General features: G+C 37.5%; 1 protein-coding gene across 3 annotated transcripts in view; it reads right to left on the reverse strand.

The window, feature by feature from the left end:
* Positions 1-14,223, reverse strand: part of TNPO3 (transportin 3) — an 87,288-nt gene that overhangs the window by 52,558 nt on the left and 20,507 nt on the right. For all 3 annotated transcript variants that reach the window (XR_006601399.1, XM_013050587.2, XM_013050588.2), the window contains 3 exons: positions 5,859-6,059; positions 4,813-4,886; positions 2,779-2,935 (listed from right to left, as the gene is read on the reverse strand). Coding sequence is in view for 2 of the 3 variants with exons in the window: in XM_013050587.2 (XP_012906041.1) it covers positions 2,779-2,935; positions 4,813-4,886; positions 5,859-6,059 (432 nt within the window). In the remaining variant the exon portion in view is untranslated. The remainder of the gene's footprint in view (positions 1-2,778; positions 2,936-4,812; positions 4,887-5,858; positions 6,060-14,223) is intronic.

Raw genomic sequence — 14,223 nt, forward strand, 5'->3', positions numbered from 1 at the left:
TTTAGTTGAGACCCTAAATCAATGAAAATCCATGAGTCCTAACACTCCATAAAGAGATGTCAGAAAAAAACAGTGACACTTGAGGCGGGTTTAAATCAAAACCTTATTTTGCAAACAGGAAATTAAAAAAGAATTTAAGATTTATAGTGCCTTTCTAGCAGAAGAATGCCAGACTACTCACAAGAATGCCGACTAATATATACCCAGAAAAATGACAAAATTATTAAAATATTATTTTGCAAACCATAATAAAATTATTAAGACAATGATTACCAACTAGAATTTAAAATCCTTAGGCAGGGTGGCTCGGTGGGTTAAAGCCTCTGCCTTCGGCTCAGGTCATGATCCCAGGGTCCTGGGATTGAGTCCTGCATTGGGCTCTCAGCTCAGCGGGAAGCCTGCTTCCTCCTCTCTCTCTCTCTACCTGCCTCTCTGCCTACTTGTGATCTCTGTCAAATAAATAAATTAAATTTTTAAAAAAAGAAAAAGAAAAAGAAAAGGATTTGGGTGACTGTTTTCTCCATCATCCTAAGGATAGTATACTGGTACCATTATTAATGCATAGGAGAGTATCTGTTCATACTATGAATGCCTTAGGGCTTTAAGGTTTAATTCTCTAGAGGAATTCCTACTGAGAAGAGTTATTTTAGATACAACTTCCAATTAAAGGAAATACAGAGAACAGAAAAACAAACTAAATGAAACAAAGACAAGGCAACCAGAAAATCCAAAAGGCAAGACAGTCTATAAAATAACTGGTCCAATCTCAACTCAAATCAGTGTTGTTTTGAAAAGAGGTGGAAGAGGAGCTGTGATTAGAAATCATGATAAACTGATACAAGGCATGGTGCTAGAATGGATACTTATGGAAAAATGCTGTTAAGGATATTTTCGGATGACCTTGGGAAATGTGAAGATGATCTGGATACTTAATAGGGGATATAAAAATTTACTGAAATGAAAGGATGAAGCTGGATGACTGAAAAAGAAACTGCAGGAGGATAGGTAAAATATAATCTCATTTGTATTTAAAAAATTTGTCGGGGCACCTGGGTGGCTCAGTGGGTTGGGTCTCTGCCTTTGGCTTAGGTCATGATCTCAGGGTCCTGGGATCAAGCCATGCATCAGGCTCTCTCTGCTCAGCAAGCAGCCTGCTTCCCTCTCTCTCTCTGCCTGCTGCTCTGCCTACCTGTGATCTCTCTCTGCCAAATCAATAAATAAAATCTTTTTCTAAAAAAATAAAAATAAAAGCTTTGTCATATGTTCATAGAGGATATGTACTAAAAGGTTAATAGTGTGATCTCCAAATGGTTTGAATATACTGTCTGTATTTTCTAATTCTCAATAATACTATTTCTTTAAAATATATGGTAAGTTGAAAAACACATTTAAAAGAATAATTTTCCAGTGAATTTCTTAACACCAATCTGAACACAATTTTAAGTAAAAATGTCTTTTCAATAAAAAGTTCTATGATGTAGCAAAAGTACTGAAGCAAATCCCTGAGAAATACTCTATAACCACATTATTGAAAAAACTGACCTGGGCTATAAAGACCTAAAATAAGATGTGGGCTAGATAATTTAATACAATCAAGTTCAAGAAGTAGCAAATATTTTCTTTAAAGGGCCAAAGAGTAAACACTTTAAATTTTATAGACTATATGTGGTCTCTGTGAAAATTATTCAACTCTGCCACTTCAGCTCAAAATTACAGACGTACACAATATGTAACTGTAGGAACATGACTATGTTCCAGTAAAACTCTATTTACAGAAATACGTGACTAGCTCATAGACCATAAATTTACCCATCACTGGTCTATAGCATTAAAATGTCTACCTAGTTAAAAAAGGACCTAATCACATTTAACATTTTTTATTTTTATTTTTAAGTTTTTATTTATTTATTTGACAGACAGAAATCACAAGTAGGCAGAGAGGCAGGCAGAGAGAGAGGAGGAAGCAGGCTCCCTGCTGAGAAGAGAGCCTGATTCAGGACTTGATCCCAGGACCCTGGGATCATGACCTGAGCCGAAGGCAGAAGCTTTAACCGACTGAGCCACCCAGGCGCCCCACATTATAACTCTTTTAAAAAAAAAAATGGTGTAGTATTATCTCATTTATAATTGTGATTTTGCTCAAAGGTCAACTAAAGACCTGAACCACCTCCCTATCAAAATCTCAACTGATCCTTAAGAGAGGATCCTTTCCTTAAGTAAATTTACACATTAGCATGGTCCTTTGTCAAGAGTCAACAGTTTGTAGCATGAAGTAGTAGAAAAGCAAGGAAGTGTAATCAGAAAGTCTGAGTTTAAATTCAGAATTAGCAGTTGTGTATGTCTAAAGCCTATATATCTAATTCATAAAATGGAAATAACATCACCCTCACAGTGTTACTTACAAGTTTCTGGGGCGCCTGGTGGCTCAGTTGGTTGGGCCGCTGCCTTTGGCTCAGGTCATGATCCCAAGGTCGTGAGATCAAGTCCTGCATCAGGCTCCTTGCTCGGTAGGGAGCCTGCTTCTCTCTCTGCCTCTGCCTGCCTCTCTGCCTGCTTGTGCTCTCTCTCTCTCATAAATAAATAAATAAAATCTTAAAAAAAAAGTACAGTTTCTGAATCTGAAAAGTTTTTAATTGTAGTGTTCTACAAATGTCACAGTATTATCATTGCCAATTTTTGCAAAGAAATCTGTATTTCACAATAATGCAATTGAATTAGAAAATAACTACCATAGCTTTTTGCCCCTACAGAGCAACTTGTAATTTCATACTTACTCACCAATAGAGATACCACTGTACTAGAGTAGAAGGCCAAATCTTCTATAATTTCTGTGCGCCGGTTAGCCCCAATTCGTAAGGAACGACTATGTACTTCTTCAGGTAACACTGTAAGGATCTCCAGTAGAAAAGGCAGAGAAGTTACATCATTGCTGTATCTGAAAAAGGAAAGGGAGAGATCGAAGTTATTTAGAGTCAGAAAATACACAATCACATAAGGTCACAACAAGCTTCAGAACAACAAAAGCAGCATTCTCACTATGGGTAAAGTAGAGGACAAAAACAAAACTTTTTGGAAAGGTATCTGGAAATCAAAATTTCAACTTGCATCATCTGTGACCCAGCAACTCCACTTACAGAAATTTCTCTCTCAGAAAAATCTCACAGGGGTGCCTGGGTGGCTCAGTAGGTTAAAGCCTCTGCCTTTGGCTCAGGTCAGATCCCAGGATTCTGGGATCGAGCCCCATGTCTGGCTCTCTGCTCAGAAGGGAGCCTGCTTCCCCTGCTCTCTCTCTCTGCCTGCCTCCCTGCCTACTTGTGATCTCTGTATGTGAAACAGATGAATAAAGCCTTTTTTAAAAAAAGAAAAATCTCACATACATATGCAAAGTATACAAAAAGAAGCACTGCAATACTTTTTTCTAGTATCAAAAATATTGGAAAATATAAAGGTCTTCCATAATTAGGATACAAAAGGTTACAAACAGTTATACAATGGAACATACATAGCCATTATAGTGAAAGAAGCAGCTATGCCCTAACACGAGAAGATGTCCACAATGTACTAAGTACAAAAAGTGTATGAAATACATTACATATGAGTGAACAAATACATAGGTATATTAAAATATATATGCACTGATTTATTTTAAAATGCTTAAAGTCTGGAGGACTAAATAGTTAACCATTAATAGTGGTTACCTAATGAAATACAGAAATAGGTAGAGAAAAAGGCTTTTACTTTGAAAGCTTCCACACTATTCGAATTTTTTCAAGGAACATGTGTTAATTTTCTTAATGAAATTTTTCTAAAAAAACCACAAAACTATCCATATAAAGGCTTTAATAACACATTATAGTTAGAGGTAAAAAGGACATCCACTTTGTTAAAAAATAATATCCTAGCCAAATGCCAAAATGCAAGCAAATATCAAGATTATTTGGCCAAGACCATGAGGAAATGGTTTTATTCAAAGTAGCAGGCTATGTGTATCTAAAAATCATGCTGTCCCTTTGATAGATATGAAACAAACTCCAATTAGTAAGAACTTTTACTCAGAATGACTTCTAATTTAATATAATCTTACACATTCTGACAATGTTTTGATTTTTTGCTTTTAAAGATTTTATTTATTTATTTGACAGACAGAGATCACAAGTAGGCAGAGAGGCAGGCAGAGAGAGAGGAGGAAGCAGGATCCCTGCTGAGCAGAGAGGCCGATGTGGGGCTCAATCCCAGGACCCCGGGATCATGACCTGAGCTGAAGGCAGAGGCTTTAACCCACTGAGCCACCCAGGTGCCCCATTCTGACAATGTTTTTATAGAACTGCTGACATGTCAGTTAGTGGGAGTGATCCACAAGACAATGAAAGACTTTGCTGCAGTTAATTAAAAAACTTGTGTATAGGGGCGTCTGGATGGCTCCGTGGGTTAAGCCTCTGCCTTCGGTTCAGGTCATGATCCCAGGGTCCTGGGATCAAGCCCCACGTCAGGCTCTCTGTTTGGCGGGGAGCCTGCTTCCTCCTCTCTCTCTGCCTGTCTCTCTGCCTGCTTGTGATCTCTGTCTGTCAAATAAATAAATAAATCTTAAAAAAAAAAAAAAGTGTGTATAAATTATGAGGGTCTTTTATGTTCCACACACTTCTGTAATAATTTTCAATTATTTTCTTTTTATCTAACAGAAGTTAATAATAAATAATTCTTCATTAAAAGTTTGGGGAAATATTCCAAATATCTAGCTAATGCTAACAAATTTCTCTTTGTAGGTTAATAGCAATTCCAAATGCTAGAATATAATTAATACAAGTTACTTACTTTTCCACCAATGTTTGTACACAACCCTTCCAGGAAGGCATCTGTAGGGCAAGGTCTGCTATTGCTAAAGCCAGCTGAATAAGAAGAGAGATTAAATAAATGAATAGAACGCATGAAGAGAAATAGGGTTACCATCAATATTGACTGGAAAGCAAAGAAACTAAGATTTATTCAAACAATATGACAACAAAGACTAACAACCACCCTACCTCTCCTCACCTCCACAATTACATATAGAATGTAAACTCTTCTGGGCTAGCTACAAATTGTTAATATTTAAAAGTTAACCTCTAAAAATGAAAATCAAAACCAAAAACAACAAAAAGAAGTCAGAAAGAACAGACTATAGAACTTCCTCAGAATATATCAATACTTACTTTTATTTGGCAATACCACAGAACTTCATGGACAGATAAATTACACTTTGCCAAAAGGCCAAAGCTACTGACAAAGTCAGCCCTTTGAATCACTCCTCAAGTAATGGAATGCCATTTCCCTTCTCTTTCCATTTCTCATCTTGAAGCCTTATGCAAAAGCCTCCTTCCTCTTCAAGGGCACTTCTATGCCAGGCAGAGAACACACATTGAGTATGTATTCATGGAAGCTTCCAGTTTTCCTTTTTAATGTATTTACCAGTCTAAAGGGGGAAGGGCCAGATGCTATACTATTTCAATCATGAGACTTTATCTAGCCAACTGGTCCAGAAATGATTTTTTCAAAGGCAAGAAGGCAGACATCTGACCCAGAACAGTACAGTATACAGTGTTTTTACCATCTGCAATTTAAATGGGGGGTGGGCCCACATATGCCTGCCTGTGAAAATCTATACTCACCTCCCCCACTTCTGGTATTTAAATTGGCCTGAAATCAAATAAACTCTAATATTAACACAGACGATTTTCACTTTCTATCCACTTAAGAATATAGCAGTAAGTCCATAATAAAGTTGTTAACAGTACTTCACACAGCCTAGCAATGTCAATTAAAATTAATTTGATAAATCCAAATGGCCTTATAACTTTCCTGATGAGAAGCACAGGATTTACCTGCGTTACAATGACAGGTGACAAGTCTTTCAAGTTTTGGATATGGGTTAGTAATGAGTCCCGTAAAGAGGCATGAGAGTCTGTAGGGAGCTCATAAAATGAGGTTTGAATCTTCATTTTCATGGTCTGTGCAGCAAAGTAGCATGATTCCACATCCTGTCGGATCTGTAACAACTGGTCTGAAATCTCCCATGCATGAACCTAAAAGAAAACCAGAGAAAATGTCTTAAAGACTATTGTACTAAGTAATTTTAATGTTACACCTCAACATATATAAAGACATATGTAGACTAAAGTCAAAAACCTGACAAGCTAAATTACCCACTAATTTAGCTAATACTTCAAACTATATATTTAAAGGCCCAGTTCAACAAAAGTATTACCTAAATCCTTCTGACTCATTTTAGGAAGACCTGCAAGTTATCAATCAGATCAACAGATCTAATCTTGCTGATTAGAATCATTAACTTTATAGCTGAACGAGTATGAAGAAAAAAGTCCCAAAAGCTCCTACTAAAAAACTAAAACGTCACTGTGTAACTTCCAACCCCATCTATAGGTTGGATATTCTTTTCCACTTAAAATAAATAAGCTTTTGTTCACGTTGAGAATTGAATCTGAGAACCATTTTAATATATCTATAAATAGGTCTCAGTAGGCCTACATTTCAATCTTCAGTTTGTTTTAGCAGAAAAACCATCTCACCCCAAATGAATATTTCATATACTTCTATCATTTTCTAATGTATTTGTCTGGCAAAGTGCTTTATATATATAATACTAAAATCATTTTCACAGGAGAAAATAAATGTATCTCTGGAAATAATAATGGAATGAAAGCATAGGATTTGGTCTCTAACAGCTAGTCACAGTTACAAAAAAGTTCTCTTTTGAAAAATAAGTTTGGGAACAAAGTTGTGCAGTACACAGTAGGCAACAAATTAAAACTGATTAATTTTAATCCAATTCTACCAAACTGCCTCTTCTTGGGACAGGCTAAAAAAAGGTTGGCAATAATGAACTGAAAAAAAAATTTTCAATCTCAATTCAGGAGCAGAGGCAATTGTAGGAGATCACAAAGAGTTACCCAGTCAATTTCTTATGAGGCTAGAGCCCTTCATGAGTAATACAAAATGATGCAAGATCTTTCCACATATAAACAGGAGTCAATAAAGAGAAACCGGTAGAATAAATGGCCTGTACAAGTTCCCCAAGTAAACTGAAAATAAAGACGCTGAAGGTTATTAAAGGTTTATTAACATAAAACTTAGCTTTCAATCAGATAAGATGGTGGAAAATAACCTAAAACATTATGTCACACAAAAAAATCTTCTAGCCACATTAGTTTTTAGCTATTTAGTATCTAACCAGTAACTCAAGCACACCTGTAGTTTAATATGCCATCAAAATGTATTTTGTGCAAATTGGTATTTTACAATCTAGTTTTTTTGTTTTTGTTTTTAAGTAAGCTCTATACCCAACATGGGGTTGAACTCATGACCTTGAGATCACAGGTCACATGTTCTACCAACTGAGCCAGCCAGGTGCCCCTGTAACTGCTATTTTAAAAAAATAATAGCAAAAAGATTCTATGAAACCTTGGAATCTCCATAAATGCCCTCATAAAAACACAGCAGTCAAAGAGCAAAACTAAAGCACTATGGGCATTTACAACAAAACCAGGTATTATCTAGTTATGTCTAAGAACCCCAAAATATAAGTGATTGGGAAAAAAACAGTGTAGTTTTAGCTTCTGCTTCAAGCAGAAGCAGAGGGAAACAACAGGGTATCTAATGGATGTAAGGGCAGAGGAACACCCAAAGAGCCAAAAAGTATTCAATGGGAAGAACACAGAGACAATTTCAGGACTGAAAATAGAAAAGGTTTTGTCAGATCTGAAAGCAGGTGAGTAGAAGAGGTGAGTGGAAGAGGCCTACATAAAATCTAAGGAGATGGTATAGTCTAGCTTCTGTAAATTCTTGAAGTGGAAGGACAGGACTCCAAACTGAGGATAAAATGCTGTCAAGACAATCAATATTATATAGGATAAGTAAAACAGAGACAAAGGAAGAAAAGAAGGTAACAAAACCAGGAAATCTTAGAAATCAAACCACATTTGTAAATACTATCAGACCACAGAAAAGGAAGTTATTTGAGATGAATATACTACCCTTAGCCATGCCTCCTAAAGTTCAGAAAGACTAATTTCACACAAAAATAAGCAATTGAGGCCAAATGCTATATACAGATATAGGAGAAAAAAGAAAATAATGAACCGAATATCTCTACAACGCAAGCAGGCCAGAAAACACATTTTTTAAAAAGTAGTCTACCAGAAAAATATAGAGATACTAGACATCCATCTAAATAAATGGGACATGATAACATTAAACAACAGCAGTATCTAAAACAACAACAAAAAACAGTCTAAAGTCCAAAGGAATAGAAGCCAATCTGAAAGAGCTCAATGGACGAAGATAAAAAACCTGGTGTAAGAAAATGGACTATACATAGTACTGGATTACAAACTCAAAAATAAAGCAAATGCCCATGAGTCCATACTGATGTGAACAATGATCAAATAACTAACTGCGAAGTTATTTGTAAGATGGAAGACGTCATTTTTACAAAAGAATGCTTAGTTAATAAAGGTAAGAAGAAATGAGAAAAACAGACAATTACTATTTCAACACCACAGTAATAACTGCTACAGGCGATATTCATAGATAGGGGATAAAGTGAGTGGGTGAACTTTAAAAAGAAACAGGATATATCAAAGTGTCTCCCTCAAATATTTATTGGTCTTAATACATGTCTACAAATTCTTGGACAGTTACTATTTAAGAGCTCCGATTTTTCTTCGGAGAGACGATGTAAAGAAACCTAAGACATGTACATGGAAAGCAAGAGAGGCCCAAATAAGTTCAGCCTTCCAGCCACATCTGTCAGTGTCAGGCATGTAAATGAAGCCATCTTAGCATCTCCAGACCAGCCCACCCACCAAGCTTCACGGAGCAGAATTATCAGCCACAGAGGCCCGCTCGAATCTATGACCTACAAAATTGTGAGATACAATGAAATGATTTTTTTTTTTAATTTTTAAAAATTAAGTTCCACGCCCAATGTGGGGCTTGAGCTCACAACCTTGAGATCAAGAGTTGCATGCTCTACTGACTGAGCCAGTTGGGTGCTCTTGAAACAATTTTTAAGTCACTAAGTCCTAAGGTAATTTGTTTCACAATGGATCATGAGAACAACCAACCAAATAACCAAATATTATGTGCATCCTGACAAAAGAACAATGACAGGATCAAACTTGTGTCTCATCAAACCTCTGGATGTAGCCGGCAATTTACAGGATATACAGAGGAGACTAGAACTGCATCAGAACTATACATATGGCAAAATCCACAATGATCAATAACTCAACAGGTCAAATGGCCCAGATTCCTCAACAGTTAAAAAATCTAGAGAGAGAGAGAAAGAGAGAGAGAGAGAACTTACAGGTTAAAAGACACTCAAAAGGCGTATTTTTCAAAACAAGACTAAAAACTACAAAGGAACACAAAGAAAGGATTACTATGAAAGGACAGTGGTTACTTTCAGGGAGGGGAAGCAGTATGTCAAACAGAGCAATGAAGACTTCTGGAATGCCGAGAAAAGTTCTATTTCTTGATTTGGGTGGGTAGCTATAAGGACACCCATATACAGTAATTTACCAAGTTATAAATTATACATTTGCACCATCCCATTTTCTGAATCAGTGTTTAAGAAACAAAACAGAACAAAACAAACAAAAACTCCAATATTGCTGCTTGTTAAAACTAAACTGTAGGATGTCCTTCTCCCAAGTGAAATCTGTCAACTTACCAGATCAGGACTCTGGTAAAAAAAAAGTTCATTGACTGCACCGTGTCAAGTTGTGCTTTAATCTGAATGGCAGAAACTAGTAAAAAATCTTTATTCCTGATTTAAATGTTTCCACCTCCTTAAAAGTAGAAATGTATAAGTGTGCCTGGGTGGCTCAGTAGGTTAAGAGTCTGCCTTCAGGGACACTTGGGTGGCTCAATCAGCTGGGTATCTGCCTTCCCCTCGGGGCATGATCCCAGAGTTCTGGGATCGAATCCTGCATTGGGCTCCTTGCTCAGCAGGGTGCCTGCTTCTCCCTTTGCTTGTGCGCATGTGCACATGTGCACATGCGCACACTCTCTCTCTCTGACAAACAAATAAATAAATAAATAAAATATATATATATATATTTTAAAGTCTGCCTTCAGCTCAGGTCATGATACCAGGGCCCTGGGATTGAGCCCCACACTGGGCTCCCTTCAGCTTCTCCCTCACCCTTTCCCTGTGTGTGCACCTCCTCCACTCTCTCAAATAAATAAATAAACAAACAAATCTTTTAAAAAAATAATAAAAATAAAATAGAGGTCTCAAAAAGGAAGCGTAGAACCAAAAGTCAAAACAAAACAAAAAGCCCATTTCCCTCTGAACTGTTAAATGTAGGGGTGGGGGGGGGACGCCTGGGTGGCTCACTCAGTTAAGAGTTTGCCTTTGGCTTGGGTCGTGACCCCAGAGTCCTGAGACTGAGTCCCACATCAGGATCCTTGCTCAGCAGGGACCCTGCTTCTACCTCTGCCTGCCACTCCCCCTGCCCTGCACTTGTGCTGGGTCTCTCTCTGACAAATAAATAAATAAAATCTTTAAAAAACAAAACAAAGAAAGTAGGGGTAGGGATGCAAGCAGTTATTTTTCAAGCATCTTTTTTACTTTAGATTTCTCTTTAACATTTTATTTATTCATTTGACAGAGAGAGAGAGAGACAGTGAGAGAGGGAACACAAACAAGGTAGTAGAAGGGGAAGCAGGGTTCCCACTGAGCGGGGAGCCCAATGCGGGGCTCGATCCCAGACCCCCACAATCACGACTTGAGCCGAAGGCAGCCACTTAACTGACTGAGCCACCCAGGCACCCCTACTTTTTAAGAAGTAATCTCTACACCCAGTATGGGGCTTAAACTCACAAGCCTGAGATCAAGAGTTCCATGCTTTTCCAACTGAGCCAATCAGGTGCCCCAAAAGTAACACAGTCTTAAAACAAACAATAAGACAAGAAGGGAAACTGAAAATATCTTAACATAAATGAAAATGGAAACACAATATACCGAAGTTTATGAGATCCAGCAAAAACAGCACTTAGAGGGAAATTCATAGCCATACATATTTATGTTATTAAAAAAAGAAGAATCTTGGGACACCTGGGTAGCTCAGTCAGGTAAGCCACTGCCTTCAGCTCAGATCATGATCCCAGGATCCTGGGATAGAGTCCTACACTGGGCTCCTTGCTCAGCGGGGAGCCTCCTTCTCTCTCTGCCTCTGCCTGCCACTCTGCCTGCTTGTGTGCACACGCATGCATGTGCTCTCTCTGTCTCTCTCTCTCTCTGACAAATAAATAAATAAAATCTTTTAAAAAAAAAATCTCAGATCAACAACCTAACTTTACACCTTAAGGAAAAAGGAAAAGAACAAACTAAACCCAAAGCTAGCACAAGGACAAAAACAGTAAAATTAGAGCAAAGATAAATAAAATTGAGAACAGAAAAATGAAGATTTGATTCTTTGAAAAGATAAAAAAGAAACTGTCACACCTTTAGCTATCTTAACTAAGAAGAAAGTGGGGACTTACTATCAATTTTACAGAAATAAAAAAAAAAGATTATAAGAAATACTATGAACTATAGTATACCAACCAACCGTACACTCTAGATGAAATGGACCAAGACTGAATTGAGAGGAAAGAGAAAAATTAAATAGACTATACTGCTATAACTAGTAAAAATATTTAATCAAAACCTCCCAGTAAAGACATGCCCAGGACCAGATCGCTTTACCAGTGTTTTCTACCAAACATTTAAAGACCAATTTTTCTCAAACTCTTCCAAAAAACTGAAGAGGAAAGAATGCGTCCTAATTTATTCTATGAAACCAGTACTACTCTAATACCAAAGCCGAAGATATTACAAGAAAACTAGAAATCAATTTAAATATTGATGGAAAATAGCCTCAACAACATGCTAGCAAACCAAACTCAACAGTATATTAAAGGATTATACACCAGGACCAACTGAGATTTATTCATGGAATGTGAGGGTAGTTCAACATAATTTAAAATTGTAATATACCACACGTTAAAAGAACGAAGGGGGAAAAAAGACAAACATCTCAACTGATGCAGAAAAAGTATGTGACAAAATGTAACACTCTTTCATGACAAAGATACTCAACAAACTAGGAAAAGAAGAATACTATCTCAATATAAAAAAGACCATGCATGGAAAACCCACAATGAACATCCTACTCAATGGTCACTGACAGCTTTTCAAAACTCTAAGACCAAGAGTAAGACAAGGATGACCACTTTTGCCACTCGAATTCAACACAGCACTGGAAGTTCTTACTGGAAGTTTCAGCCAAAGCAATTAAGCAAGAAAAAGAAATAAAAGGCATTCAAATCAGACAGGAAGGGACAAAATGACAGTTACTTACATGTGGCATGATCTTACACATAGAAAACCCTAAAAATTCCCAAAAAACCTGTTAGAACTATTAGATGAATTCAGAAAGTTGCAAAATACAAAATCAACACCTCAAAATCAGTTTCTACACATTAACAATGAACAATTTGAAAAGGCAATTAAGAAAACAATTGCATTTACAACAGCATCAAAAAAAGAAGAGAATACTCAGGAATAAAGGAGGCAAAAAAACTTGTACATTGAAAACTACACAACAGGGGCACTTTGGTGGCTCAGTCATTAAACGTCTGCCTTCAGCTGGGGTCCTGATCCCAAGGTCCTGGAGTTAAGCCCCGCATCAGGCTCCCTGATTGGCAGGAAGCCTGCTTCTCCCTCTCCGACTCCCCCCTGCTTGTGTTCCCTCTCTCGCTGTGTCTCTGTCAAATAAACAAATAAAATCTTTAAAAAAAAAAAAAAGAAGAAGAAGAAGAAGAAAGGAAAGAAAATAACACAACACAGGGCACCTGCATGGCTCAGATAGTTAAGCATCCACCTTTGGCTCAGGTTGTGATCCCAGGGTCCTGGGATCCAGCACCGTGTCAGGCTCCCTACTCAGTGGGGACCCTGCCTCACCCTCTCCTCCCCACCTGTGCTCTCTTTCACTAACGCACGTGCGCTCTCTCTCTAACAAATAAATAATATTTTTTTTAAACTATAAAACATGCTGAAAGAAATTAAAGATGACATCTATAAATGGGAAGATATCCTGTGTTAAAGGACTGGAAGACTGACTATTGTTGTCAATACTGTGCAAAGTGATCTACAGACTCAATGCAAGCTCTATCAAAATCCCAATTATGTTTCTTGCAGAAATAAAAAAATCCATCAATGAAATTCATATGGAGGGGGGCGCCTGGGTGGTTCAGTCAGTTGAGTGTCTGACTCTTGATTTCATTTTGGAGTAAGTTCCATGTCAGGCTCCCCACTCAGCTGGGAGTCTGCTTGAAATTCTCTCTCTCCCTCTGCCTCTACCCCCACAGTCTCTCTCTCCCAAAAAAAAAAAAAAAAAGAAAAAGAAAAAGAAAATTCATATGAAGGGGCATCTGGGTGGCACAGTCAGTTAAGCATCCGACTCTCGACCTCAGCTCAGGTCTTAATCTCAGGGTCATGAGTTCAAGCCCTGTGTTTCACTACTCAAAATAAAATGAAACAATATAAAATGAACATAACTGAGCATACTTTATAATGAACATATTCTATAATAAAATAGAACAAAACAGGGCGCCTGGGTGGCTCAGTGGGTTAAGCCGCTGCCTTCGGCTCAGGTCATGATCTCAGGGTCCTGGGATCGAGTCCCGCATCGGGCTCTCTGCTCAGCGGGGAGCCTGCTTCCCTCTCTCTCTCTCTGCCTGCCTCTCCATCTACTTGTGATTTCTCTCTGTCAAATAAATAAATAAAATCTAAAAAAAAAAAAAAAAAAAAAATAGAACAAAACAAAGAAAAAGGACAAAAAAGAAAATCCATATGGAATCCCAAGGACCCCCAAATAGCCAAAACAGTCTTCAAAAAGAACAAAGTTGAAGGTCTTCTATTTCCCCATTTCAAAATTTATTACAAAACCAGAATAATCAAAACAGTACACTACTGCCACAAAGACAGATATATAGACCAATGTAACAGAAAGAGAGACTAGATATACACCCTCACAAATACAGTCAAATGATACTCGACAAGGTTGCCAAAACTACACAATGGGAATAGGAGAATCTCTTCAGACAGTGTTGGGAAAACTAGATACTTCTATACAAAAGAAAGGTGGACCTAGGTGCAGAATTAACTCAAAATACATG

Source organism: Mustela putorius, unplaced genomic scaffold, assembly GCF_011764305.1.
Source record: "Mustela putorius furo isolate JIRA1106 unplaced genomic scaffold, ASM1176430v1.1 tig00003845_pilon_pilon_pilon, whole genome shotgun sequence".
In the NCBI taxonomy this organism is placed as follows: Eukaryota; Metazoa; Chordata; class Mammalia; order Carnivora; family Mustelidae; genus Mustela; species Mustela putorius.